At 39.9% G+C, this 27,968-nt stretch overlaps 1 protein-coding gene across 7 annotated transcripts in view; it reads left to right on the top strand.

The window, feature by feature from the left end:
- EEF2K (eukaryotic elongation factor 2 kinase) overlaps positions 1–26,515 on the top strand; it is a 33,770-nt gene extending 7,255 nt beyond the window's left edge. For 2 of the 7 annotated variants that reach the window (XM_055708267.1, XM_055708270.1), the window contains 18 exons: positions 266–590; positions 2,376–2,426; positions 4,262–4,362; positions 6,509–6,569; positions 7,587–7,624; positions 10,367–10,538; positions 12,376–12,525; positions 14,005–14,137; positions 14,810–14,937; positions 15,537–15,738; positions 16,010–16,077; positions 16,841–16,918; positions 17,721–17,783; positions 19,066–19,200; positions 20,420–20,608; positions 21,017–21,141; positions 22,604–22,782; positions 23,414–26,515. In XM_055708267.1, the coding sequence (XP_055564242.1) occupies positions 345–590; positions 2,376–2,426; positions 4,262–4,362; positions 6,509–6,569; positions 7,587–7,624; positions 10,367–10,538; positions 12,376–12,525; positions 14,005–14,137; positions 14,810–14,937; positions 15,537–15,738; positions 16,010–16,077; positions 16,841–16,918; positions 17,721–17,783; positions 19,066–19,200; positions 20,420–20,608; positions 21,017–21,141; positions 22,604–22,782; positions 23,414–23,523 (2,229 nt within the window). In that variant the 5' untranslated portion in view covers positions 266–344 and the 3' untranslated portion in view covers positions 23,524–26,515. The other 5 variants (XM_055708271.1, XM_055708272.1, XM_027810041.2 and 2 more) reach the window with 5 other exon arrangements.
- The last annotated feature ends 1,453 nt before the right edge of the window (positions 26,516–27,968 follow it).

Here is a 27,968-nt window from a genome sequence, read left to right as displayed (position 1 = left end):
TTGATTATTTACTTTTCTCAGTCCTGTAGCAATTTAAAAACCTTACAAATTAAAAACCAAACAAAATTAAAAAACTGTTTGGAAACCCAGATCTAGCACTGAAGTGTTCAAAGCCACATGTAAGTATTTAGGTACTTCAGGATCATTTTTACAGAGCCATATGCAAATGATTCTTTTTCTACCAGTGTGCTGACATGAGTTTCATGCATCATTTGTTCTTTTATAACAACCCTTTTTTGTTTGTTTGTTTTTCTCTCCCACCCAGCTTCTTCCCTCCATTTGCATGTGCATTGGAGTAGTGGTTGTTTTAATCATTGCAGGAGTTAAACTGACCTCCTACAAACATGGCAGACGAAGACCTTATTTTTCGTATGGAAGGGATTGATAATGCTAGATCGACTACAGCAAACTCTGGAAATTATCTTGATGCTCATAGTGATGATGAAGACAATTATTTTATCTGTCCAATAACTGATGATCCAGTTTCTAACAAGTCTACTGGTATCAAAGTTGACAATTATTATAGCAACTTAGCGAAAACTGAGCAGTACAGTTCAAGCTCTTCTCCTAGAAACTCCTTTAGCTTTAAGGTAAGTATTGGCTCCAGCCTTCAATAAGTTTTTGGTTTTACTTAGTTGGCATGAGGCATTCTCTTAACTGCTTCATCTCTTGTAACTAACACTTCTCAGCAACAATAACAACAAATCTTTTTTTTTTCCAGACCTGCCAGTAATTCCATTAAGCCAATAGTCTGACACTGCCATGGAATTCCTTACTGTCCCTTTTGGTTCAGTGGGAGATCTTCATCTAGCGATCTTTGATCTAACAAACAATTCACTGCTATTATGATTAAACCATTTAAAAAGCAATATGGTGATTGGGAGGTTTGCAAGATGATACTTGTAAGCTAAATCGGGACCTGGCAGAAGATACTTTATTATGGATTTTGCCGAGCAGAGTTAACAATCCATAATGTTTTTATTTGGACATAAAATTATAAATTATAAAATTTTTATATAGAGAAGGTTTTTTTATAGACGTTTAGGTTATAGCTCTTTCTGGGGCAGCTTTTAACATGTTGACTCTTGTGCTTGGGCATGAAGTGTAACACCGGCAGTAGTTCCTGACAGTGTACTTGAGCAGTGTCTGACCTTTTTGAAACGAATGGCAGTCACAACATTGCAGAGAGGTCAAAGGGGGTGTAGATGGTGTGTCCTTGGCAGTGTGTCCTGTTCCACTCGACTGGCTCCCTTTGCACAGATCAGGTCAGGGAATGGAGCCTCAGGAATGGAAGTGAGTCACTCTATAGGTTAGATATTCCAAATATGCAACATTTGTGGTAAACTGACATGTCTCTTAGATTTTGTCTAGACTAGGATTTAATATATTTTATTAACACACTTCTTGTTATAAATATTAACATATGTTTAATAGATACTCTAAAATCTTGGTTATGCCTAATGCATGCTTTATTTCTGGAGAGATACCAGAGGGTTTATTTCAGTCAGCTGACATACTAAGTAACTCATTAAAAGTGAAATTGTCTTGTCTGCAGTAAAATTTTTACCAGGGCTAGTTAATAGAAACATTGAAAGGTAGATATTCCTAAGGAAGGTGAAGAGTAAGTATAGACAAGAGGACAGATTTTAGTGTGCGCTGTACCAAGCAAGTTAAGACCTGATAGGGAGCTTAGTCTTCGTTTGTGTGTACATTTTAGCATGTACTAAATATTTGCCTCTGGATTTGCAGTGTGAGTTCTGAGTCATGTGGCCTGAGATAAAACTGATGAGGACTTAAGAAATAGCAATTATTTCCTCCTTACTAAGCTATCATATTGTTTCTGCAGAATACATGTGCCCATGCTTTGGTGTCCACAATGTCTAGTTTGGCATTTTAGCCCCTATCACAGATAAAATGCATTGAGTTGAGATGTGGAGCCAGCAATCTCCTTCTGCTGCTTAAGCTGCAGAAATGTTGGATTTCCAACACCATGAAGCAGACAGCCAGGACTGATAATATCTTAAACCACCACAGCCTGGTCTAGTCAGAGTCTACCTGTCGGACCCCAAAGCTAATGGCAGTGTGGGCTATTGATAGTTGCTATTAAGTCTCTGCCTTTAAACAGGACTCAGCAATGTTTAATTAGCTAGTTAATAGACAGGACTCTTTTAATGCATGTTTTCCAATTTAAAAAAATTACCAACTTACCTCAGTAGGTTTGTTTACAAATGTTCTAAGAATGAACTTAAATCAAAGAGTGGCTTTTCAGTGGAATTTTTTAAAAAAAAGTTAACAAAGAGAACAAAGACTCTTTGCCAATCATTTGTCTTATCACGTATATTTTCCTACTTTTATGTTTCTCATGCATCCTTTAGAATGACACACAGCATCGTTCTAAGATTGGCTCTGTGGTTGACCATAGTCGGGTAGGTCAAAAAGAAAATGTGAACACCATCTCTAATAGTTGCATTAAGATTTTTTGTGGTGTGGTTTTTTTTTTCCTTTTATGGCCTTTTTTTGTTCATTATTTTATTGTCTGGGAGAACTGCTTGCCTCAGTCTATAAAAGTCATCAAGTCAAAACTGGAAAAGATATCTGTTGAATGAAATAATACCCATCTTTAGATCTCTACTCTGAAATATCACTTCTTTTAAAGTGCGTATCTGTAGTTGTTTCTTCACAGTGTTCCCTACTGTGGATGAGAATAGAATGGATGCAAGACATCTGCTTAGTCTGTATGGCAGCCGTGTGCCTACAGCAGCAGAAAAACTGCACTGTTAGCACCGTTTCCATGAAGTCCAGCTTCTGTTTGTTTGAAGATTAGAATACAACTTTTGTTCAAAGCACCTCACAAGATCAAGCACAAGTAATTGATTTACTTAAATCATTACCTAGCATGGACACATACCACCTTTTGGAGAGGGACCCTACTCAAGAATGATTTGATATAGATAACTGACCAAGCAATTCTACTTGTTTCTGTCTCTTCCTATTTCTTTCATATGTATCCAAGTATGGAATTCCCCAGTTCCATATGAAATGTGTATCATCACATGATCTGAGGCAACTTCCTTTTCTTATGAAACATGTATGAAATCTTTTTCAGTATGTCTTTTAAACTTGTTTCATTTATTGTAATACTGTGTTCATTTTGTAGTTTTGTTGTCAGAAAGGGGAGCATTTAAGTTGTTTGCAAGATATGAAGAACTACAGCTGAAATAAATGAACAATTTAAAAGCTCAGCTGCTTCAGAAACTTGCTTGATGTCATTGCTAACGTGAATTTACACTGTATTTTTAAAAAGTTTTGACATAGATTTCAATTCAGAGAATTTAAAGAAAAAAGAAAAATAATAAAAAAAAAGAATTAAAAAAAGCCCACTAATATTGTAAAAGTTACTGTTTCTGCATACCTGAGATTCAGACAGACAGTAACAAAACCTCAGACCACAGTATTTCTTTACTAGTGGGGGTGCAGTGGCCTTTTCTCCTGCTCACCTTGCAGAAGGCATTTGAGACGTTACAGGATGATATCTTCAGTTCTCTCGGAACAGTACAGTGTAAAAAGAGGGAGATCAAAATGTTAAGTGAAAGCATCTAAATTGGCTGGTAGAGGAAGTTTCTTTATATTCCAGAAAACTCCTTTGGTATTTTTACTATTGACTTGGTGGAGATTGAAATAGCTACTTGTCTGGAATTGTTATAATCATCCATTTTTACAACATTCTAATTTCTTCTTTCCTATGCTGAGCACAGTTTGGGGGCCTTGGGTTTATTTTGCTTTGTTCATATTGCTCTGTTGCTAATGGACTTTTTTATGCTTACACATATGCATACACACAACAGCATATGCTGTTAGTTACAAAAAGTTAAAAATCAAACCAATAAAAGTGAGTTAATGTCCTCTAGGTGTGCCTTATCACTATTTGCAGTGTATGTTAGAGATATTTGCAAATTACAACAGGTCTTACAAATTGTATTTGGGATATACTAGACCAGATTCTGTTCTCAGTAACTTTACAGTGGTGCAAATTAAACTGAGGCCTGATGCTTTATATTTCTGAACTGTGTTTCATTATACTTAAAGCTATAAAACATCAGAGTGTTCTTCTGTACTGCTTGGTCAGTGCTCTGAAGAGTGCTTTGGGGGCTTATGTAGTTGCATATCTTTGTAGCATTGGGATCCTGATGTCCTCTACAAAATGCTGTTGTTGTGAGTTGCTGCTGATTATAAATAACCTGCCAGTTTGTAACTTCTTCAGGAAACCTGGAAACATGCTATTCAGAAAGCCAAGCACATGCCTGATCCGTGGGCAGAATTTCATCTTGAGGACATTGAGACGGAACATGCCACTCGTTACAGGTCTGTGGGTCTTTCTGCTTTTAATGCTGATGTTAAGCAGAATGTGCTGGTTTATGCAAGGACTGTGTTTGTGTAGTGCAGAATATGTGTAATTACATGAATGAAGAGCTGTCAGTAATGTCCAAGGTGAGTGTCTTAACTGAATCTCCCAGGAACATGTAAATACTGCACATCATAAAAAAAAATATATTTCAGAAAACCAGTGTCACACTCTTTCTCTCCCACCTTAGTAGTATTTATGAGTTTCGTCATGTATACAGGAAACAAGGCTGAAAAGTATTTTCTACTTGATTTATTAATGCTGTAAACTTAATCTAATAAGGAAATGAATTCCAATAAAGAGGCAGCATATTTAGTTTAAGTAGTTTAGGAAAAAAAGCAACATAATACTCTGTGCCTTTCCCAAAATAGCAGTTTCACTGTTGCCTGTTTATGCAGTATTGCTTTATGTGGCTGGAATTTGAATCCTTATAAAGCCTAGAATAGCTCAGCATGGTGTACGTGCTAAGACTGAGTTTGGCCCTTAAAGTATTCTCAGTGCTTTAGCACAGGCTTTGCCAAAACATTTACCCTACTGACACAGGTTTCTGGGTGGAAGGGGTAGGAGTTAGAGGCCAGTTAATTACCACTTAGCATCAGTGTTTGGGGAGGCCTCCCTTCCAATCACATAATGCTGTCAGGCAGTGCTTTTCTTCCCCATAGACTGCATCTGTCCCTGGTCAGCCACACAGTCCTGAAATAGTTTGCATATTTTGAAATACAAATAAGTGATAATACTGGTTTAGGGCTACTCGAATACTTAAAAAGAGATGGCTCTGATACTCCTGTCTCCAGCTCTTTTGTCTGCTGCAGACTGGGGTGGTACAGAATATATAAGGGGACATATGGGTGTCTGTATGCATGAAGTACTTGGTGCAAGTCAGGGGAAACAGGCTGGAAACAATCATGTGTTGGTGACTCAACCACTGTGGTTGTCTCTTTGGCTTTTACTGTGTTGGGAATTAAGGGATGGGGAGTCTATATTATCATAGGGTTGTGCAGACTTGCTCCTCCCTTTGTGCAGTGTTGGGCAGTTCTTGGCCCTGCTGCTTTTCACAGCCACAGTTGGTGCTGCGTTCTGCTCACATCCTCTGCAGCCCTGTGGCAGATACCCAGCCAGAACCAGGTTTCTGCAAGCACAGGGTTGGAGGAGACAACCTGTCCAGTGTGTAGGGCATGGTAAGGCTCTTTCTGCCCTGTCATGGTTTAATCCCAGCCAGCAATTAATTACTACCCAGCTGCTCACTCACTCCCCACACAGTGGGATGGGGGAGAGAATCAGAACTCGTGGGTTGAGATAAAGACAGTTTAATAGTTAAAGCAAAAGCCATGCACACAAGCCAAGCAAAACAAGGAATTCATTCACCACTTCCCGTTGGCAGGCAGGTGTTCAGCCATGCCCAAGAAAGCAGGGATCCATCATGCATAATGGTTACTTGGGCAGATAAATGTCATCACTCCAAATGTACCCCTCTTCCTCCTTCTTCCCCTGGTTTTATATGCTAAACATGATGGCATGTGGTATGGAATATCCCTTTGGTCAGTTGGGGTCAGCCATCCCGCTGTGTCCCCTTCCAAGTTCTTAGGCACCCCTAGCTTACTCACTGATGGGATGGTGTGAGAAGCAGAAAAGGCCTTATTGACTCTGTGCAAGCATGGCTCAGCAATAATGAAAACATCTCTGAATTATTAACACTATTTCTAGCACAAGTCCAAAACACAGCCCCATACCAACTACTGTGAAGAAAATTAATACTGCCCCAGCCAAAACCAGCATGTGCCCCTAGTGTAACGCCTAGGCATCACAGAGGAGATTTCACGTCCAAGCAGATAAAGCCTAATTTGTAGTGTTGCAAAAGTTTTGCTTCTGTAGTAGGATCTGTTCATTGTCAACAGGATTCAGTGTCTTTTCAAAGAGCTATACATTTTCTTTTCCACCTGAAGTAAAGAGGGGAGGAGTGTGGTAGAAAGACAAGAAGTTTTTGTGTTGGAGTGGCAGCAACGCTTTGCAACAATCAGCCAGAGATAAGGAAGGATAGGCACTGGGGGTGGGAGGATTTGGGTTCCCTCTGCATTTTTCTAAGAGGTACATCTCCTGATTTTGCAGGTACAATGCAGTTACTGGGGACTGGGTTGAAGATGAAGTCCTTATCAAGATGGCTTCACAAGTAAGATCACTCTGTCCTTCATATTTATTAGCGGCCAATTTCCCACTTCCTGTTACTGAATAGTGGCAGCAATATGTTTTCCTCATACAGAAGTTTTGAAGTCTCAGTGTAGTTCTTTTCTCCTGCCTTTCTTTTTCCTCGGCTCATCCAGTATGTTTTGGTGTCCCAACAGCTTTTTCTCCCCAGAGTAGAGCAGACCATGGAGTCAGCCCTTCCCCATCAACAACATGAGGCTTTTGTTTGCTTCCCAGTGACCTCCCTCCCATTTCCTGCTGGCCTCATCTCTCTGCCTGCCAATAGTCCTCTATGTTGAGTGCTTCCAAATAATTTCTGCTCATAGGATGAACACAGACTGAATTTTTGGTATGTGAGGGTGGAAGCTACTGTCGCTTTGCAATTAAATCATGGAGTTAGTGGTGTGTTGGAGTCACAGAATCATAGAATGGTCAGGGTTGGAAGGGACCTCTGGAGATCATTTAGTCCACCCCCCTGCTAAAGCAGGTTCTCCTAGAGCAGGTTGCACAAAGTCACATCCAGATGGGTTTTCAACGTTTCCAGAGAAGGAGACTGCACAGCCTCTCCAGGCAGCCTGTGCTAGTGCTCTGAGTTACCTTGCTCTGTGCTACTGAGGTGGCATCTGGGGAGGTAATGCTGTGTTTGGCACGTCCTGTATGGAAGCCTAAATGTGGAGAGCATGAGGTCTGCGGAGCCAGCTTCTCTAGGCAGTCACAACAGAGCTGACTCCAAACTAGAGAGAGAATTAAAACAGCTTCTTCAAAAGACATACCATGTCTGCCTCATGGGATATTGAGGGGTGGCTTATTCTCAGTGTCTTTTCCCCAGGTTTGTTCTTACACTGGCAGTGGGTTTTCACTTTGAGGAGATAGATATTGTATAGAGCCTGTTTGAGAACTGCTTTCTGCAGGATGTAAAGGGGGAAGACATGCTTGTGTCTCTGGTTAGATATTAACACTGTGGAAATGGCAATGCTGAAGTGTTTGGTTTTTTTCCCCCTAGCCTTTTGGCCGTGGAGCAATGCGAGAGTGTTTCAGAACGTAAGTATCTGCTGCCTTTATCTTTGTTGGCCTCCATGCAGTATTTTCTTCTGTGGTGACTGGAATTTCACTTGGGTGTGGTGGAAATTGTCTAAAGTGTGGCTCCCCTTTGGCTCCCCATTAGCTCCCTGTGGTGCCTTTCTGAAAGGCATAGCTGAGGGTTTTATTCCTGTTTGTGTGACTCTGGCCTCAGCGCAGCGAATGGGGTTCAGAAAGCAGAACATTCTTGTAAAGGAAGTACAAGCAAGCGTCATGCAGGTATCCAGTGAGCTTGCTTTGGAAAGTCAAGCCTTTGCCTGTACTGGAACTGCAGTGGGATGGATAATGTGCAATCATGTCTAGTTCCAGCAAGTATAAGACTACTCAATTAGCACTTTATAAATTTACGCTATTTTCACCATCTCTTGGAAGCAAAATACTGATAAAAGTACAGAGCTACTTGAAAAAAAGTACAGAACTACTACAAAAGCCAGTTCATTTCTGTGTTCCTGGTGTGCTAAAATATCTTTGATTTTGATATGGGGCCATAGGTGTGTACAGCCTGAGGGCAAACTCGAGGCTTAGTTAGGCAGAGAAAAGGGGAAGGAGTAGCTGGATGGTGCGGTTTCAACTTGGAAAGCCTCCCTCAGGTTATCCTTCCAGGGTTTACTTTGGGTCACGTATACCAGAGTAATCCTGACTACGGCAGAGCTTGAGCACTAACAGTTACTCTTTCCAGAACGGTAAAGCGTGGAGGAGGAACTTTCATTTCCTCACAGAGTGTTAGCAAATATGGTTGTGGGCATCAGCATCTAGCTATAAATCAGTTTGTGCTAGAAAAGTACCCCACCCTTTCCAGTCTCTGGAAATGAGTGTTTCCTGGAAAATATGCAAGTGTGTGTTTAAGGTCCTTCCCCCTTCTTTCCAGCTGTGGAATCCAGAGAAACTGGATTTCGTGTCTGGTTTCACTTCTGGAAAGAGAGAAACTCCTGAATAGTAGAAACATGATGTTTTGAACCTGAGCAAAAAGGAGGAAAAGTAACCAACTCTGTCCTCCAGTTTGGCAGTTTCAGTATCAGTTCGTGCTAGTGGTTGTGTTCTTGCAAAGCCAGATAGACACAGCAGTGAGTGAAGCCTAGGAAGTAACAAATCTTAGCCTGCTGACATTGCTGCTGACGTTGCTTTTAGCTCTTGTTATTTACCAAATTCCCCTTTACACAGTATCTTGAGTAGTGCCATAAACACAAATTTGTCTTTGCAGCTTTGCTTTAACCTCTTGTATAAAGAACGTGTAACTCATATGTCTGCTTCCTACTGCTGGATTTTCCGTAACTCTCAGCGGTGTACTGGTATTTCCCATCAGGAGTGCTCTCTTCTAGATTTTTTGCAACTCTGCAAGTTATTAGTCATGACAGTGACAGTGTTACCTGCACTTTGCTCAACGAACTTCAGAGAGTATTGGCTTTAGAAGAGCACATGAACTGGCTTGTTTTATGTGGAGAAATGTGTTTCTTCAGAGAACTGGAAAGGTTTCCAATCCTGGCTGAAATTCTTACCTCACTTGCTTGTTCCTTCTTTCCAAAGCCTCTCTTACAGCGACTGCCTGTCCATTTCTGCAGGAGGACAGATAATCTGAAGTTGCTTTGCCTTTAGGGTGTCCCCTGTACCAAGACCTCTGCACTGAGGTCTTGGAGAGGAAAGGAAGGAGGGGGGAGGGTTGAGAGTTTGAGTGCTGCTAGTAGTTCCTCAAAATCTACAGTTTGCCGTGGCACCGAGAAATGCTCGCAGAACCATTGTTACTGAGCAGAGTATGAGAACTACTCAGTAGCCATCTGTGCCTTATGCTAGATACTCTTCTTCATACTTCTCCTCCTTCAGACTGGCTTGGCATTGCTTTGGTCTCCAGCAATACCACTGCAGCCACAGTGGAGGAGCTTTATACCTTTTTGCTATCTTCTCTGGTGAATTAAGTTCTTGGGAGAGGGGGGCATGCGTGGGGGAAGTGCTTTCCCCCTTGTGTTCCATATAAATGGGTGAGGCTGCTCTAGGAAAGAAGACCATGTCTGCTTCGGAATTCTTGATAACTTGTGGGCTTTTTTTCCCATTTGACTTGAATGCTGGCATCTTCCGTGAACAGTGAGTACCTGCTTAATCCATTTGTTGGCAGCCAGCAGATCCTCTGTTGTCAAAGTTTTCCCTCCCCTGCCCCCCCGCACTTTTGAGGGATCTATGGATTAAAGATTTGCACATCAACAAAAGTTAAAGGCTACATCATAAGAATTATCAGGTGCAGTTTTCCTTCTGGGAGCACAGAGGATACTTAGTCACCCCTGTGTGTTGAGAAGGCAGCAGTTTGCTGTTATCATAGGAGAGGCTTTTCTCCTCAGTTCACGTTGGAAAGGCACTCCCTGTTAATTTATGCAGGAAATAATTGTTGACATTAGAACAGGGTGTTGAGGTGGCACCAACCCCTCATGCTCTGGGGTTGAGGGGAGTGGAGAGGGAAAGGCAATGAGAAAAGGAGGAAGTTCAGAGCAGTAGCTGCAGTGCAACCAGATACTTTGGCATGTCCCAGTCACTCTTAGGGCATGTTGCTTTTTCCCTTGCCCCCTACCTGTGCTTTGCTTTTCACCTAGAATATCTGGTAAATGACTGAAGAATGCTTATCGCAGGGCCTGGCTCTGTCCACATGGGCAAAGGAATAGGAAAGATTGAATTAAAATTCATAGTTTTCTTTTCATCAGCAATTGATTTGTCTTTCAGGAAAAAGCTGTCCAACTTCTTACACACACAGAACTGGAAAGGTGCTTATAACTATGTTGCCAAGCAATACATAGAGAGCGTGGGTAGGGATGTGTATTTTGAGGATGTCCGACTTCAGATGGAAGCAAAACTCTGGGGAGAAGAGTACAACCGGCACAAGCCACCAAAACAGGTACATTCAAATATCTTGCTAAGCAAAAATGCAGTCTTGCTTTCCTATTAGATTAGTTTTCAGATTAGAGGGAATTACTTGTCTCACATTCCATTAAATTTAATTGTTTAGATAGATTCTTCTGCCCTACTGTGTTTTCCCTTTAAATGATAACTGATTTTTAATGAAGTAAATGCAGAAATTGCTTTATATTTCCAGCATTAGGAGTTATGTGTTTGTGAATGTCTGACTGTTCTCAGCTGTTGACCAAAGACCAAAATAAAATGGTGTTTGTATTGCTCCTTTTGATATTTACGCAGCTGCTTTTGAGATAACCAGAGATGTGACAGAATTTATTGCCAGCAGCAGTCTTAGTAAGCACTTAACTGTTAGTGCTCCAGGAAGGTAGAGGCTTAAATCTTGTAAACCTATCTAAACACCTAACTAGTGTTGATTTTTAAGAGCAGCTGCAAACATGAATAAATTTATGAAGCTATTCAAATACAGATTACTGAGGGGTGGTCAAGAATTTTTCCAGAAAATGAAGATACTGTGGATTTCTTTCCTTCAGGTGTCTCGGTGACAATACTAGCACATTGTGTTAAGTGCAAAGCATTAAGATGTATGAAAGTCCTGGATGGATCAAATACCACACTAGGCTCAGGGTATCAAGAGAAGTCCCATCCTCTGTGCTAGGGATGTCCATAAACACATCAGATTGAGGAAGAAGTGGTTTTACTGCTTTGCTGGCTGTATTTCTGGTTTTTTGCAGTCCATGCTAAATGTTTTGTACAGCCAGCACAGCTTCGCGCTTTTCCATGCTAGTAAATTGGATAGCTGCTGATAAAAGCTGGCCATTGCATCCTGGGGAAAAACACCTCAAGCAGCAACAATCAGCTTCTTAAAAGACAAGAAACTAAAGTGCAGGGATGAAGGACTGCAGCTGTCTTTCACTCCCAGCCAGTAGAGCCTTTTTGTTGAGTACATCCACTGTATATACCAACAAAGCATCCAAGCCCCTTTAATCCACGGCTAGTACTGGATGCCTGAGTGTAACTGGCTTCAAATGAGTGCAAGAGGCAGCTTGTAGGAAGGGTGCTGTACATGCACTGTGGTATCTTGGTTCCTGCTCTTGGCTCTACCACAGACTGTGTGTGATGTGACAAGATGCTTGGGTCAAGAAGTATACCTCAGTGTGGGGGCCTTAACAATGTAATAGCCAAAGTGAGCGCTTCTGGGTATGCGGACTGTGTGCGTTGCCTCCCAAATGAGCGTTAGTTAAGAACTACCTGTCTCACAACAGCAAGGTGAGGTTATAGAGTGAAGTGCACAGAGAGGAATCTAGAAATCTGGAAGTTTAAAACGGCACGTGGGGGAAAAGATGTAAACAAAGCGAGAGTTGTGATGGTTTCTCCTTTAGGAATGTGTCTGGGTCAGAGGAAGGAGATGAGGCAGGGTACAGAAATACCTGAATGGTAGATGTCTTCAGTCCTCTGAAAAGGCATTTCTTCAAGTTGTGCAGTAGTTACTGTATGTTTTGCTCTCTGGGTATAGACTATTTGCAGTGTACTCTTAAGGTGCCCAGAAAAATAAAATAGAAAAGCAACACTTACTAAGAATTTTCAGAAGGATTTGTTGCAGAAGTGAGCTGTTTTGAAGTGACTGCTTTTAATTTATGGAATTCCTCCAATAGCCTAATGAGCATGTGACTCTTCCACCACCCCCTTGTCAACAGACAGATCTTTGCAATTGTTCAGCATTTTTCATTGGGAAAGTTTTCACAGCTGGGGGATTCACAGACACTTTGATCTGAAGACAGTATTCTGTTAGTCATTGTTTATCTTCTTTCCCTCCCCAGGTGGATATAGTACAGACCTGTATTATTGAAATGAAGAACAGACCTGGAAAGCCTCTCTTTCATTTGGAACACTACATTGAGGGCAAATACATCAAATATAACTCAAATTCTGGTTTTGTGCGAGACGACAACATTCGTCTTACTCCGCAAGTGAGTCTTTGTTCAGTGCTTTCCATAAAGTCTGCTGAAGGGAATTTCTTGGCTCTATTTAGAGGTCTTGCATTACTGCCAAGAAAGGAAACTGCAGGCTTTCCAGTACAATGCCAAATTAATTTCTCTTTTTGCAGTACGTCTGCCCCTAATTTGGGGCCTGCTTTTTCAAGTGCTGAGTGCTTCCTTATTGCATTTCACTGTCTTGATTTTAGTTGAGACAAACATGGTTAATACTCTTTGGAAACCTTAAGCTCTTTGACTCTAATCATAATTGCAGACATCGACATATTTCAAACTCTCAGATTAAGGGGGGAAAGAGACTTCTCATGTAATATGTACTAAGTAGTCTTCTGGTGCCTCATGTAATATGCAAAAGGAGGTGGCAGATATCCAAGTCATGTAAATAAGAAATCTAGTCCATTTGCATGTAAAAATCTGGTTTTTTTCACTTATAACCTCTGAAAAGATCATACTGAGATTGCATGTAGAAATACAAGTACATATTTCATGTGATTCTTGGATTTTGTGCGAGAACTTTAAAATACTGGTGAAAAAATGCAGTGGTAAGCATAGCAACGGAGTGTTTTTACTGGGGTTTGAAGGTTTTGTTCTTTTCCTTTTTTTTCATGTATTTTTAAGGTATTCATCATGATGCTTAATGTAAGCAGAGGGTTTATGTTCTGGGCTGTCTTTTGTACACTGAATCAGTGCTATGCTTTCACAGGTTGGGAACAAAATGTTCCATGAGATTTGCTGCAGTTAAAAATGTTTGTATATCACCACCAGTCACCTCCCCCAGGCCTGGCAGTACTTTTTTGGAGGGCTTCCCAGAAGATTCCTAATGTCTCAGCTTCATGCCAAAGAGAAGGGTGCTTTATACCTGATTCTTGAAACACTGCTTTTAACAGTACAAATGTACATTTCGTTATCTGATACATGGATGCAGAGCCAGATCAGCCATTCAGGGGACCTCCCAGAGGGCATAATAGGGGAAAGAATTTGTGGGGATGCTCATGTTTACTTTTCTTTAAAAAATGTGGCAGAGCTTTGCCTGTTGGCAGAAGGAACCAGTGTCCCAGGACTGCAGAGCTTGGAGATCCACAGGCATGGCCAGGATGTTTATGCAGAAGTTACTCTGCAATGGCTTCAGAGCGCATTGTTGTTTCTTCTGCCAGGCAGCTCCCCACTTAAGCTGAAGACTATAGTGGAAAACAGAATCCCCAGTACAGGAAGGAGAAATAGAGCAATCTCCTCTCCCCTGCATGTTCCCACTGCTGCTTTTCACCTTACCACTTTTAGCCCATCTCTGAAGTGGTGGCAGATTAGAGAAGGTCTTAGTCTTTCGTTGCTTCCATCATGATGTTTATACCAGTTATATTTCACCAATAGGGTTATCAGACTTCTTTCTCCATTTATAAAAGGTGAATATCTGTTGCTGTTTTCAGTAGATCTCAGACATCTTCTGTGTTCTTCCAGGCCTTTAGTCACTTCACCTTTGAACGCTCAGGACACCAACTCATTATTGTTGATATCCAGGGAGTTGGAGATCTTTACACAGACCCTCAGATCCATACAGAGAACGGTACAGATTTTGGAGATGGCAACCTAGGTAAAATCCGTGATCCTGTTTCACATGCTAATGGATGCTTATTTTCTGTTCCTAGCTGTCTGCTGAGTAGCCATTACATGACTGGGTGAGCAGGCACATTTCTGAGGGCCTTGAAAACAGCTGGGGAAAGTTTATTGGAAGGGGTCCCTGAGCAGGGCCATTGTCATGCAAGGGCACATCTAAAATGAGAGCTAATCCTGGCTCATGTCTCCTGGTCTACTCTTAAACAAGTAATGAAATGAATGAAATTTCTTACAATGTAAGAGCAATAATTATGGCCTTTAATTTCCTTGCCACATTGCAGGAATGGATACAGCTGAATGTGGAGAGAGAAGCCTTGCAAATTTTTAAAGCTCCAAGTGTCCATGCATGTAGTTGTTCATAGGACACAGCAAGTTTTGTAAGCAGGATCAAATTTAGGCATGTCTCTCATGATGCAGCCAAATTAATTTTTTATTATATCCTGTGCGTCTCTTGCAGAGAGTAAAAAGCCCTTACAGGTGTTAAAATAAAAGGGAAATGGGTTGAGCTGTGTCTGTTATAAAGGACTTTTTCTTTCTCTTTTGATTTTTTAGGAAATGCTTTGGGACTTCTAGCTTTTGATAAGTAAACCATCATATAAACTTCAAGTAAACCCTTTATTCCCCTTTTTTTTTTTTTTTTACGCTGTAGGTGTTCGAGGTATGGCCTTGTTCTTTCATTCTCATTTCTGCAACAAGATTTGCAAAAGCATGGGTCTTGCACAATTTGATCTTTCATCCAAAGAGAAAGATGCCTTGGATTGTAATAAAAAATTGATTGTAAGTGCTTGATCAAGAAAGTATAACTAAGCAGTATAGCTGGTTTATTCTAACTTTAAAAGTCCTGTAAATAAAAATAAAATATGCTATTTACATGGCAAATAAAGCCACCTTAGTCACTAATATTGCAGTTTAAAATACAGCAGTTTAAAGCTGACTTATCCATACTTCTCTCTGAGTTAATACTGTAGCTTTAATTAATAGAAAACCATGTAACATGTATATTTAGGATGAAGTATACCTTTGAATGCTGAAATCATTAGTAAGTTTAGTATCTCAAACTTAATTTGGGGAGAAAAAAGAATAGAAATGCTCGTCTTTAACTGATTTCAGTTTCAACTGATATTAGTGGGAATGGGATTTGATGAAATGTTTTGAATGAAATTCAGTTGTAAACAGAACTCTCTCTGACTGGAACAATGCCAGGACTTGATATTTTGTGGGAGTAGAACTTTTCAAAGCAATAGTTACATATACATGTGTGTATTTATACCCACTCTTTTGTAGAGAACTCCTAATAAACATTCATGTTGGTTTATGTGGCATGCTTAGAATACAGAGAAGCATTATTCATGGGACTTCCTTGTTATTTTGCCAAGGAATCTGCTCAAACGATTCTCCGTGGCACAGAGGAAAAATGTGGCAGCAGCCGGGTGAGAACTGTCTCTGGTAGTCGGCCTCCTCTGCTCTTCCGCCTGTCTGAAAACTCTGGAGATGAAAGCATGAGCGACATAGCATTTGACTCTCTACCCTGCTCTCCTTCCTCAGCAACTCCTCACAGCCAGAAGATGGACATGCTTAGTGAGTGAGCCTCATACGTAACTTACTTGGGGGTTCCTGAATGCTTGACAGTGATTTGTTTTGTTGGTTTTGAATACAACAGTGTGTTGTATTTAGTCCAGAATACTTGTCTGTTGCATTCCTCTTTGAGCAGAAATAAAACTAAAAGAACTATGTAGATAATTTATGCACAGATGCTTCTGTGAAAAAACTGCAGTAAAATGATAGTATCTAGTGCTTTCTCCTCAAGCATGTTATTCTTACAATAAGAAACAAATACTTTTCTTCCTAGATTGGCCTGTGTTCAATGAAGTAGATAACTTGGTTCACAAAGACTATGATCAGCTTGATAACCAAAGGGTGAGTGCCTTTCCAACAGAAAATGACATTGCAGTTCTTTAATGAATGTGTTTTTAAAAGACTGCTTGAAGGCTTTGTTCAGTAAAAGCACATAAAGGTGCTCTGCCTGCTTTCATTGATGCAGGTCATGTTACCTGCATGCATTTGCTGTTTCTAATAAAGGAAGAACATTTAATTTTAAAATAGTATTCATTATTTTTTCTCCTCCGGAAACGTATTTGCATCTGGTGTATTTTAACAGATAATTAAAGTGTGTGTCTGTTACCATGCATGCATGTTGTGACTTTGGCACTTGTGCCAGCTGCTGTGGTATGAAAGCTAAACAGAATCCCCATTGATTGGGTCTCTGCAAATACTGGTACTGTGGGATGTTAGAGCACCTCACCTGAGGAGGCTGCGGTACATTTGCAATGGGCATTTTCCAACACTAGGACCTTAGTACCAGGGGCTGTTGGTTACTGTTTTAACTGGCTACCACTGAAGACTGAGAACTATTCAGTGGACTCTTGGTTTGATAAAGTGAGTCCTTAATGTTTTTTCTTTTTATGTATCTAAGAGAACACAAACTTCAAGAGTACCTTCTGAGTCATTAACTCTTGATCTGTCTGTCAGAGGTACATACCACACAACATACCATCATTTCCATCCAGTGTATCCATCTGACATATCTGATTGAACCAGCAGAAGGTTTAGCAAATGACAAGCTGAAATCCTTACAAAGGGTAGGGCTAATGCTGTGATGTTTTCTTCTTATCTCCTCTAGGATTCTGAAAATGGTGGAGACAGTGGGTATCCCAGTGAAAAAAGAAGTGAACTAGAAGATCTGGATCATAGAGAGAGGGTAAGAACCTGACTGTGGGTTTGGCAGAGTTGGACCTGTTAGTACTTAAACTGTTTCCATAAAAGAATCTTATTTCTTATCCCTCTTGATCTAGACTTTGTAAACAGAGGAAACAGTTGGGAAAATTCCCACATGTTGTAAAATTACTTGTTCATCTTGGGAATGTTAATGATGCTTCTACAGGAAAAAGACAATTTGTAACGAGGAGCTTAATTTCAAACATTACATTTGATTGCTTATTTTTCTGGGTTTTTTTTAAGATTCTGTATTGCATTTGAGAAATGTAGGTAGCTTCTTGTCATATGGAATCCATGAATATGATCTACTTTCGGATTAGTTTACGATTTACTTTCTATGACTCTATATGTCTTGAGATATTATAGAATTTAATGTTGTTGTTAGTTAATATGCAACTTTAAAATTCCTGTACGTTGGTTGGTTACTCCTTTAAAGTACAAAATTAAATAAAAACTTTTTGACCTGAAGATCTTAACTAGATATTTCATTAGAAAATGAGAAAGAGAATACTGCTTCCAAAGATACCACTCCTTTTGTCACGTCTGAAGCAGCAAGGTCTTTGTCATGGGATATCCTGTTTACAGGATTAAAGCCTGGGTGTGCCATATTCTTTACCATTTCAGTATGTTTCTTTTTATACTGTGGTATCACTGAGAGGAAAGGATCCAGTGGAAGCTATTTTGGTCATCACTATTAATTTTGATGGATAGGAATAGTTTAGAGGGATAACTGGCACACATCAGTCACTGCAAATTAAATGATGCCAATCTTTACATTAATGTAGGGCCATTCAAACAACAACCGAAGACATGAATCTGATGAAGACAGTTTGGGAAGCTGTGCAAGGGTAAATCAGAAATGTTCATAGATGATGAGTTTGCCACTCTGTTTATCCTTTGTTCCATTCATCTGCCATTTAACTTCACATCACTAAATCAGATGTCAGTTTTCCTTCCTTTCCAGCTAAAGAATGTTTATTATATATTAACTTACCACTCTGTGTTGTTTTCTTTTTTATTTTGTCTTTATTTTCCACTTAAACAAGTACTGTTATAAACAAATTTTCACCTCGGTAACTAATCCCTGACATAAGTCAGTGATTATGCATGGGTTTTTCACTGAAAAAAAATTATATGGATTTTTTTTCTGCCTAACTAAATTATATTTCCTTTCTGCACTCTGTTTTTGGAATTATGTCCCATATGTGGTTGAGCGACTTTGTTTTAAAAACGTGCCATGTTTGAAATAACCTGATGGTAGCTCTCTTCAGTGTGTATCTAACTGAACTAGGGAAGACCAGACCTTCTTTTATGTTTTTACAAAATGTAGCTTCTGTGATACTTAGTTTCTGTGGCTATAAACTTAAACAACTCTATTCTGCAGGGAATTAGTAATTATTCTACAACCATTAGTAATTTAGTTACAGATTTCAGAATTTCCTTGTAGTGATTGTATGTTGCTGTTTCAGGAAATTGAAACAGCTTTAACATATTGAAAGTTAGGTGCCAGCATCCTTCCCTGTTGTGTTTCCTCTGTGTACCTCCAAAGGCTTTCATTTTGATGGGGTTGTTTCTGGCTACTGTTTCCCATTCTCCCATTATGTTGAAGAGTTGTTTGTTCTCAGTTGTGTTGGATGACCTGAGAAACACCAATGCATGTATTGCCTATCATCTTCTGCATTGTTGCTTTTAATTTTTCTAGAGTTGTAGAATGCAAGCAGCATTTAAAATGTTTTGAACTGAAATTCTGACCAGAAAAGTATGGGTTTAATTTTTTTTGTGCATTGATGACTTCAGTGCTTGCAATGTGCCTATTCAGGTGCTTCTTTTTAAAAGTACCTTTTTTGTTGTTTCAGAACTTAAAGATAATGTTTTGCTTTGCTGATGTCATTTATGGAAGATATTTAATGTTTGGATTAGAAATAGAGGGCTTTACTCTTGTTTCTTTAGGGAAGAATAATAAACATTTATTCAGCTACTAACATGACTTTTGAAAGCTATGTCTTAAATCACAGTATTTACTAATAAGTAATAATATTAATGGAGGCTTTGATTTCTGGATAGTAATCCATATGAATAGTGTGGAAATTCTAATTTTGGATAGAAATAATAGTATATTCCCTATTTCAGGTCAGTGTGGAGAAATGGAATCTCTACAACTCTTCCAGAGTCCACATCCACAGACCATCCTGTGTTGCCCAAGAAATTCAGAGGCTCAATGCACTAGAACTTGAAAAGAAAATTGGGAGGTCAGTCCTTGGGAAGGTAAGATGGGTCTAGTGGTCCTGTTCTTGCCAGCTGGAAAGAAACGTCTTGTATTTATTACTTACGCAGAGGTGTTGCCCAGCATAAGTTATTTGTGTAAGTGAAAGTAAGTAACATGTCTATAGCTTTCTGTCACCTACTGATACTTTATAAGGGACATCTAAGCTTAGGAACCCATTAATTCCATCTGGTTTTGGACTTGCAACATCTAGACTCTTTTGGGAAGGACCCTGCTGTTGGTTCATCTGCCTTTCCAGAGGCATCACGCAAGATAGTGGGATAGATACGGTGTGCCTGACCCACATACCTTGCAAACAGGCAAGGTTGAGCTCCTGAAAAATGGCAGCACTGACCAACCCCTTTTTCTCCAGACTATCTCAGATGATTCAAATGTGAATGAAGTTTGGGTTCATATATGGGCTTAAGCCCACACTCAAAACGCACGGTGTAGATCTTCCTGAACATCATGAAAGCCTCAGATGCTCAAACCTTTTGGTTTGAGGAGACCTGCCTTTCCCTTGGGCATAGGAGGAAAAAACGCCCTCAAAATCCCATGGAATGTTTGGAATGAAATGCTGCCCCCACTAATGATAAGGATTTCAGCGATATGACGATTTTATCCTGGATAACCACCTTGATTTTCTATGCCTCAGGTTAATTCCTTTTCTGTGAGGGCTCTTGCTGTACATAAGTCTGTGACCCTTAGTCATGCCGTTTACCCTGCTGGCTGGCATGTTAGGCAGTTGTAGGCTGGGTGCTTTTAACTATGACTCCCTCCTAAAGGTCTCCAAGGCTCTAGCAGATATGCTGGGACATGCCCTTAAGACCTGGTGCACTGATGTGGCAACCTACTGGGATACTGCTTGGGGCACACTAATGTGGGAAAATGTTGTGGCAGCTACTGTCTTGCTGAATTAGCTCTTTTATCCCTAGTAGTCAAGTTTGTAAAGCTTGTATCTGAGCTTACAGAACTGGAGAGGGCAGCTACACTGTGTATAATCATCACTTTTTGTCTGTTTAATCTGTTCAGGGACAAGTCAGGCTCCAAGTCTGTGTGTTATCAAACTAGTCCTCTGCTCAGTCACAGAGGCGCACAATTAGCTTTAATTAACTAGTCACCTCAGAGAGGTATTTTTGTGCCTTAGTATGGGCACAGGGCTTTTGAAGAATCAGATCTATGTTTAATATTTGTGTCCTTTCCTGTTCAATTGTGTTCTAGGTTCATTTGGCCATGGTTCGCTATCATGAAGCTGGGCGTTTCTGTGAGAAGGACAAGGAATGGGATCAGGAGTCAGCCCTGTTTCACCTCGAGCGTGCTGCAGACTGTGGGGAGCTGGAAGCCATCGTGGGATTAGGACTCATGTGCTCTCAGCTGCCACATCACATTCTTTCTGAGGTCACTCTGGAGGTAAACAGAAAGTTCAAAGAAAATTCCAAAATGCAGAATTGTGGTCCATTGTAAAAATAACATGAGAATAGCAGGAAATGGAGACAAAACAATACCCATAGCCAGGTGTTCTGTAGCCTTTTCAGAGAAAATAGATAACTTTGTAATTAAGCACTTGGACAAAGCAGCAAAAAACTGCTGCCTGTACCTGGTTTTGCCAGCAAATGACTGCATGCTTTTGGAAGTTTTTGAAGTGATCTTCACTGTTCAGCTTCTTCATTTCTTGTGTCTGGGTATGTTTCTCAGATGTACTAAACACTTGCAGCCATTACTAACTTGCAGAAACTGTTTTAAAGTGTGTCAAGTGTTAAAGGAAGGGATGTTTTTACTTAGAAACATGCACTTTAAAGGTCTTGTTTGTTTTACTAGGACACGAGGGAGAACAGAAATAAAGGATTTGATTACTTGATGAGAGCAGCAGAAGCTGGAGACCGACCTTCCATGATTCTGGTGGCAAGAGCATACGATACAGGCATAAATCTTGGTTCAGACAGGTACTGTGCATGACTGAGTAACTTCACCAGTGGAGTACCACCAAGTTAGGGGGAGCAGGGGGAGAAGCACTTGCTGTATGTCTTTCATATAAAAAGCTGTTTTGTCCTAAGTAAAACTATGAAGTAGTGTTTTGGAGTTACTTCAGGCTTGCCCAGGTATGAATAAAAGCAGGGTTTAGGCCATGATATATTACAGACAGAAAGTCAGAGATCATTTCCTCTGTTCGACACCTGCATGTGTGTTGGATCCACCTACGTGTTTGAGTTTAGCCCTTGTACCAAGGTTGCCCCATGATACCCAAGGTTTTTTTGCTCTGAAGTTGCTGGTAAATTTCCCCTTTACTTCACTGGGAGTTGCATACTGGAAGATCCTGGGGAAAAATGAACAGAAGAGTTATTCTAGAGATGTGGTACTCTAAAAATAAGTTAAAAGTATTTACAACTGCCATGTCTCCTCCTTAGTGATTTTTTGAAAGCACAGGGGTTTTTTTTCAATGTGAGGTTGTTTTTCTAATAAACCTTTGAAAGATGCTGTAGAAGAGGAGAAATAGGTGAAGTTGTAAAGTGGCTACAGGTGGGATGCAGTCAGATGAACAAAGTATTTGTCACAGTTGTAGTCTTTCAGTGCTCTTCATAACGAAAGTATGAATGGAAATTTCACAGGAACATTGTCTTAATGCTGAGGGTGTTACTTTTAGTTAAGGATGATTTTAAGCTTTAAAATGTTTAAAAATGCTTTTACCTCAGTAAGTCTTTTTCAATTTGGCCAGCACTGCTATCTTGGTAGGAGGGGTAGGAGCAACATTCTGACGAAGAAATAGATTGTGATTTGCCAAAAGGCCACACAGTGTATTGGTTTGATATTTTTTTTTCTAGCATTTTAGATGAGCTTTTAGAAGTGGCCAAATATTAATTTCCTTAGGTACCAAATATAATAGGTGGTGATAGTGATTTTTCTGCTTTTGTATTGTAGCATGTCTTTGTTATTTGAGTTTTCTGTTTTACACAACAGTGAAACTCTTGGCAATTATGAAATTTAAAATAAAATTAATCTTCTCATTGAAGTGCACTGAGTGTTCTCAATATGAAAATCGTTGGGTTTAAGGTTATTAAACAAGACTCTCTGCAACTTCAGATTGTTTCCAAATAAGTTATCTTCACAAATATAAATGCCAGACGGAAACCATACAGCTAGTAATGAAGCTCAGACTCTGGAGTTGAGCAAGACACTTTAGTCTGATTCTTTCTCCTCTGTAATTACTGCATAAAGTGACCCCAGCCTAATTTTGATATAGTCATCTGATGCTGCAGTGTGGAGTTAGTGAGCCTCCATAAGAACATTTGCTTTCTTGGAGAACATCAAGGCTCTGAGAAGGTAGTGCAAAATTGAATTCTGAATCTCCAATGCAAAGTACATACGTTTTGTAATGCAACCATCTTCAAAAATTATTTTTAACTTCAGAGTACAGGATTGGAAGGAGGCGCTGTACTGGTACAACGCTGCACTGAACATGACCGACTACGATGAGGGAGGTGAATATGATGGCACTCAGGACGAGCCCCGGTATCTGCTCCTGGCCAGGGAGGCAGAGATGTTAATGATGGGAGGGTTCCAATTGAATAAGGATCCACAGAGATCAGGTGAGGCCTCATTCTGTTTCTATAACCAGTAGTCCTGTTTTTTCCTTCCCTTTTCACCCAGCATGTACCCCCAAAATACATTTCCTACTTTCAGCTGTTATACAGAGGGTCAGTACCCTCAGATTTGTGGATGAAGCTGTAATGATGCTGGGTGATACAAGGCTGGAAGCAGTGAAAACAAGATCTTGCCAATGACTGGGGTGGTGGGTGGTGCCAGGTCCAATCCTGTGACACAATGAGTCACTAGGAAGCAACCTTCACTCCCTGTGAGGCCACTGAACTGCAGTTTGCTGCTTGTATTTTCAGTTACACCCATGACTCCCAGGCCCTATGTGACATTGTCTTAGTTGTTTGTGTAATCTGTGTGTCAGGCATCTAAGTCTTAGAATCGTCTTGGGGGATCCTACAGGCCAGTCCTTCCAAATAGAAGAGCCATCAGCAGCCAGTCATACAACTTTCAATTTGAAGAGCAAAAGCCAGATTCCCAGCTGATGTAACTCTGCTGATGGCTATTAAAATACACCCAAACATCCGGCCCTCTAGTTTGACCTCAGTTTCTCTTTTTGTCCTTTAAATGCTTCAGAATAAAGAGATGGTTTTTGTTTAACCACGATACTATTTCCTCCTCTAGGTGAGCTGTACACAGAGGCAGCAGAAGCAGCGATGGAAGCCATGAAAGGCAGACTGGCAAATCAGTACTACCAAAAAGCAGAAGAGGCTTGGGCGATGATGGAAGAATAACACTGCAATTAAGCAGTTCTTGTATATAATTTTTTTTATAGACTTGCTGCATTTGCAGCTAAAAAGATCTATTTTTATGTCACGTTACCAGGTTCTTTTTTCATATTTTAGTTTTCTAATTTTTCTTTAATGGGAGAAATCCAAATGTAAGTGGTATGTAGGGTGCCATAGCATACTTCTGCTAGTGTTTTAAAGCTGTAATACAGACACTTGTGCTTTTGTGCTTTTTTAGCTGTTTAGAACTGAGGGGCCTAGTTTTCCTGAAAAAAAAAATAAAAATATTTGAAGCTGATGTTTAGGTTTCACATGTTCTGTTTTTTACAGAGCAAATGATTGGTGTGTTTACATTTTTCTTCTCCTCCTTGCATACAGAAAAACACCTTCCTAAATTTTCACTGTTTCTTCATCGGTTTTGGTGTATCTCACCAAGTTTGCATGTGAATGTACATTTTAAATTTAAGCATGCAGCTACTAATTTTAATAAGTAGTCCCAGTCTAGGGACATTTCTGTTACTCTTCTCAAACAAATTCCAGATAGAATCCTTACAGTTTGGGGAGGGCCTGGATGATGCTTCAGATTGCAGTGAGGATAATCAGGGTGGAATATGTTTTATCCATTACCAAGACTGCACATTTTTCCATCAGAAAATTGCTGATGTTCCTGGTGAGGCATCCAGCTACCTCTCATTTTCACATTTTGCACCATATAAGCAGCTAGTTGTATAAAATTCTACTGATCTTATGTGATATTTGTTCAATGATGTACAGTACCAAGATCTGTAATATGTGGGTAATTTGAAGTTACTTTTACAGTGACATCTCAATTCTCACTGAAGCTAGATAATCTCACTTAAAATGAAAATATACTTTCTACTTTCTACCATTTCCAGAGGGATGTTTGAAAAGCTTAGAGGATGTTGATTCAGCAATTTCTATGTATAGAAAATAATTTATCTGGTTTAAATAGCTTTTAAAATAGTGTTTTATCTGCAAATGGTATCAAACACTAGTTAGAAAAAATCGCTGGTTAAAAAACGCAGTATTATCCCCAAACACTTGAATTTCTGTGTCCTGTTTGCATAATCCTAACCAGTAACGGGAGGACAAATACATGGTGATGGTTGAATTATCATTGCATAGAGATAAGTTTCTTCCAAATCCAGTGTTTTATTCCAAAGCGGCTGTGCCATCTGTATGGATAGTACAGAAGCTATTCCTATTTCTTGGTCATGGTTAACAGTCATGTTTTGCAGGAGATTAAGATGGAAGCTTTTGCCCTCTTGGCCTTACAGTCTCCTGGGGGTGTAAATTGATCTGAATAAGGGGCAGCCCCTGTGAATTGCTGAATGACCTGTAATGCTCACCAGCCTCACTTCAGCTGAGCTTTTAAAAGCATGCTTAAAACAATGCAGCCTGCTAGATGATGCAGTTGATTTCATTGGGACTTCTTGGATGCATAGCCCAGTAATACTAAGTTCTTGTAAAATCTAGAAACGGTTCAAGGAACAGAAATCAGTTCTTTCTTACCTGGATGAGTACCCACCACTGGGCTCCAAACTCGTGCTCCCCATTTACTCTTTCTGACAAGTGGATCTTGAATTAATTGTTTAAACAGCATGATGTTAGTAACAACTGCCACCATCTCCAAGGGGTGATATCCTGGTGGTTAAGGACGTGAGGTGGGAAGATTTGAATCCTTTCTAGGAGAGAAGGAAAGGTTATCCTTGGGTGTTGTACTTCTAGGTGGGTGCTATAACCACCAGGTAGTTGTAGCCATGAGTAGCTTTGCAACACGTGGCCGCATCTTCTTGTGGTATGATGTAGGGTGTGTGGGAAAGTAGTGCTCATGACCTTTTTATTTTGTTTTTTGTTTTGAGAGTGAAGGTGAAGGTCTTCACCTGTTAATGGAGGAATGCCTGATTTCTAGATCTTAGTTGGGCTTAGGTAGGTATTAAGCTAGGTACTGAAAGAACCAAATCCCTGCACCTAATATGCTAAAACAGAACTAGAGTTTGTAAGACAGCAAGTGAGGTGGATGTTTTAAGTGCCTAGCCAAAGTTCTGGTTTAGGTGCCTAAGGCCTCTTTTGGATGTGGCCTTTTTGCTTTTTCAGTTCATAGCATTAAAATATCAGCTCTTAATGAAAGGTGAATGTGCCATTCGCCTCTGAAGACAGCTGAATAGTCAGTGTTTTGTGCAGAACCAATACAGTGTAGGCCCTACAAAAAATTCAGACACAAGGATCTGTTTTCCTCATAATGTATTGATGCCAACTCTTTTGAGATCTTCTTTGATGAGAAAACATGTTTAACACTACCACCAACCATGTAAGGAGGAGAGGAGTGTGCCCATCCAAAATGTACACGTAAAGGATGTAGAGTGTAATTATTGATACTTTTTGTTGTAGGTTAATTTGCTAAATTGCTAAATTGTAGGTAGTTGCTAAAGCTGCTGACAGTTCGCTGTAGATCTGATATGTAAATATGCATGCAGCCCAGTGAAAAAATTATGATTAATTCTTTGTTTGCAAATACTACTTTTTTAGTGATGAAGACTACCTTCTGTCCTAAGGTGGTATCGTTAGTTAGCTATACAACAGAAATGTCAATAATTTGAAAATGTAAATTGTTTACAGAAATATGCACAACTTATTCTATTACATTTTTTTGAAGAGGAAAAAGTAAATATTTGACATACATTTGGAATTATATTGCTATATGCTATTGCTGTATTTTTAACCTATTCACAATGAATAAATAAAAATCTGTATTTTTAAAAAATGTTAAAATAAATCTGAGACTTGGCCTGCCAGAATTTACCCAGTTTCAGAGTTTCAGGATGTCAGTGGGAATATCGCTTGGGTAAGGACAGTGAGATAGAAGCCTTTGTTTGTATGTCAGACATGCAAATACTGATTGCCTGCATCACTCGGTTATCTCATTCACTTTGTCTGGTTTCATTCTGGCTAGTCAATAAAGTTACTCTTTTTGCCACTTTTCTCAGTTGGAATTTTAGTTATTGGATATGGGGAGTTGTGGGTTTTTTTCTTTATCATTTTCCAAAATTCAATCCTACTATTACAAGCTTCCAGAAATCCTCTGTGTTGTTTTTGTTATTCTGTCCCTGATTTTATTTGCTTTCAACAGTCAGAAGTAACGAACTGGAAGGGAAAAACTAGATGTGTACCAACATAATCTGCTTTCCTCAAGAAAATGAAATGGTTGATGTGCTGTTCTATTTGCATTCAATTACATATGCAGAGTCTTTAAATAATATGGGACAAGATGTAAGGACTGAAAGTGCTCGTCTGCAGGACTGCTATGGAGGCATCCTTATGCCTTCGGTCTTTGCTTAGTCCTGAGAAAAGAATGGAAGTACTTGGCTTTCTGTGATTTGAGGTGGGAGAGTTTTTTGTCATGGCTACAATATCTAATGATACACTGTCATCTTCAGTATTATTTATTCCCTTTTCTGTTCAAGAATAAACTGTCTGATACCCTTTTAAGCTGTTAAAAATGGAGCTCTTACTGTTGCTTTTTTATTGCTTTGTTTAAACAGGTATAATTTATTTTTATATATTATTTATATATTATAATTTATAAGTATATAATTTAACAGGTATAATTGTGAAATTGTTCTTTAGCAAAAGCCCTTTGAAATAGCAGAATCTCTTAACAAAAAAGCCCCTGCAGGGCCTCTGCGCAGCAGTGACACTAAGATGAAAAATGACAAAATTTGGCCCTGCAGTTCTTGTCTTTAGCTATAGTTGCTGTCACTGAGAGCTGGAGTGCTTGGCAAGTGTAACAAAGGAAGTGGGAATAGCATCCATCAGAAAGCATGGACACAGCCAACACTTAGAGCTTATAAAGTGTAAATAAGAATATTTCCTGTTTATTAATTACTGGTCTGTTGGACTAATTTGAATCATCGCTCTTCCCCACAGGTACAGTTTCACTTCTGAGAGTAGAGTGACCACTGACAGACACAGGTGGGGCTTAGGTGGGCCAAATCAGAACTTCTCATCTAAATTTTAAAAGGGAGGATTTTGCTTGAACCTCAGGTTGGATTCAGGGCCAGTGCTTCTGGTGGTGAGTCAGGCTCTTCTCAGGCTGAAGTTCAGGGGCAGCTCTCCTGTGCGTTCCACTGCTGGGGACCGGAATATGGGGATGGCTCACGGGTGTGTGACCATCAGGCCTGGTCCCTAGTCGGGGATCTGTAACTGATGGAAGTGTTGGGTCCTTGCGCTATGGCTAACTCCTGTGCCAGGAAACCAATACAAAGAGGCTTGGTAGCTTGGGTTATATTGTGAGTTCTCCTCTAAGTTTTGGTGGGGTGTTTTTATAATTTGGAAAAGGTCTCATAATTACCATCTTACTTTGCACTGGTAAAATGAGAAACCTGGTGACTCAACTGCTACCCCCAAAGGGCAACTTGTGATCTTATCCC

This window comes from Falco cherrug, chromosome 4 (assembly GCF_023634085.1).
Source record: "Falco cherrug isolate bFalChe1 chromosome 4, bFalChe1.pri, whole genome shotgun sequence".
Classification (NCBI taxonomy): domain Eukaryota; kingdom Metazoa; phylum Chordata; class Aves; order Falconiformes; family Falconidae; genus Falco; species Falco cherrug.
Note: the sequence above shows the minus strand (reverse complement) of the source record. Positions and strands in the feature narration are given on the sequence as shown.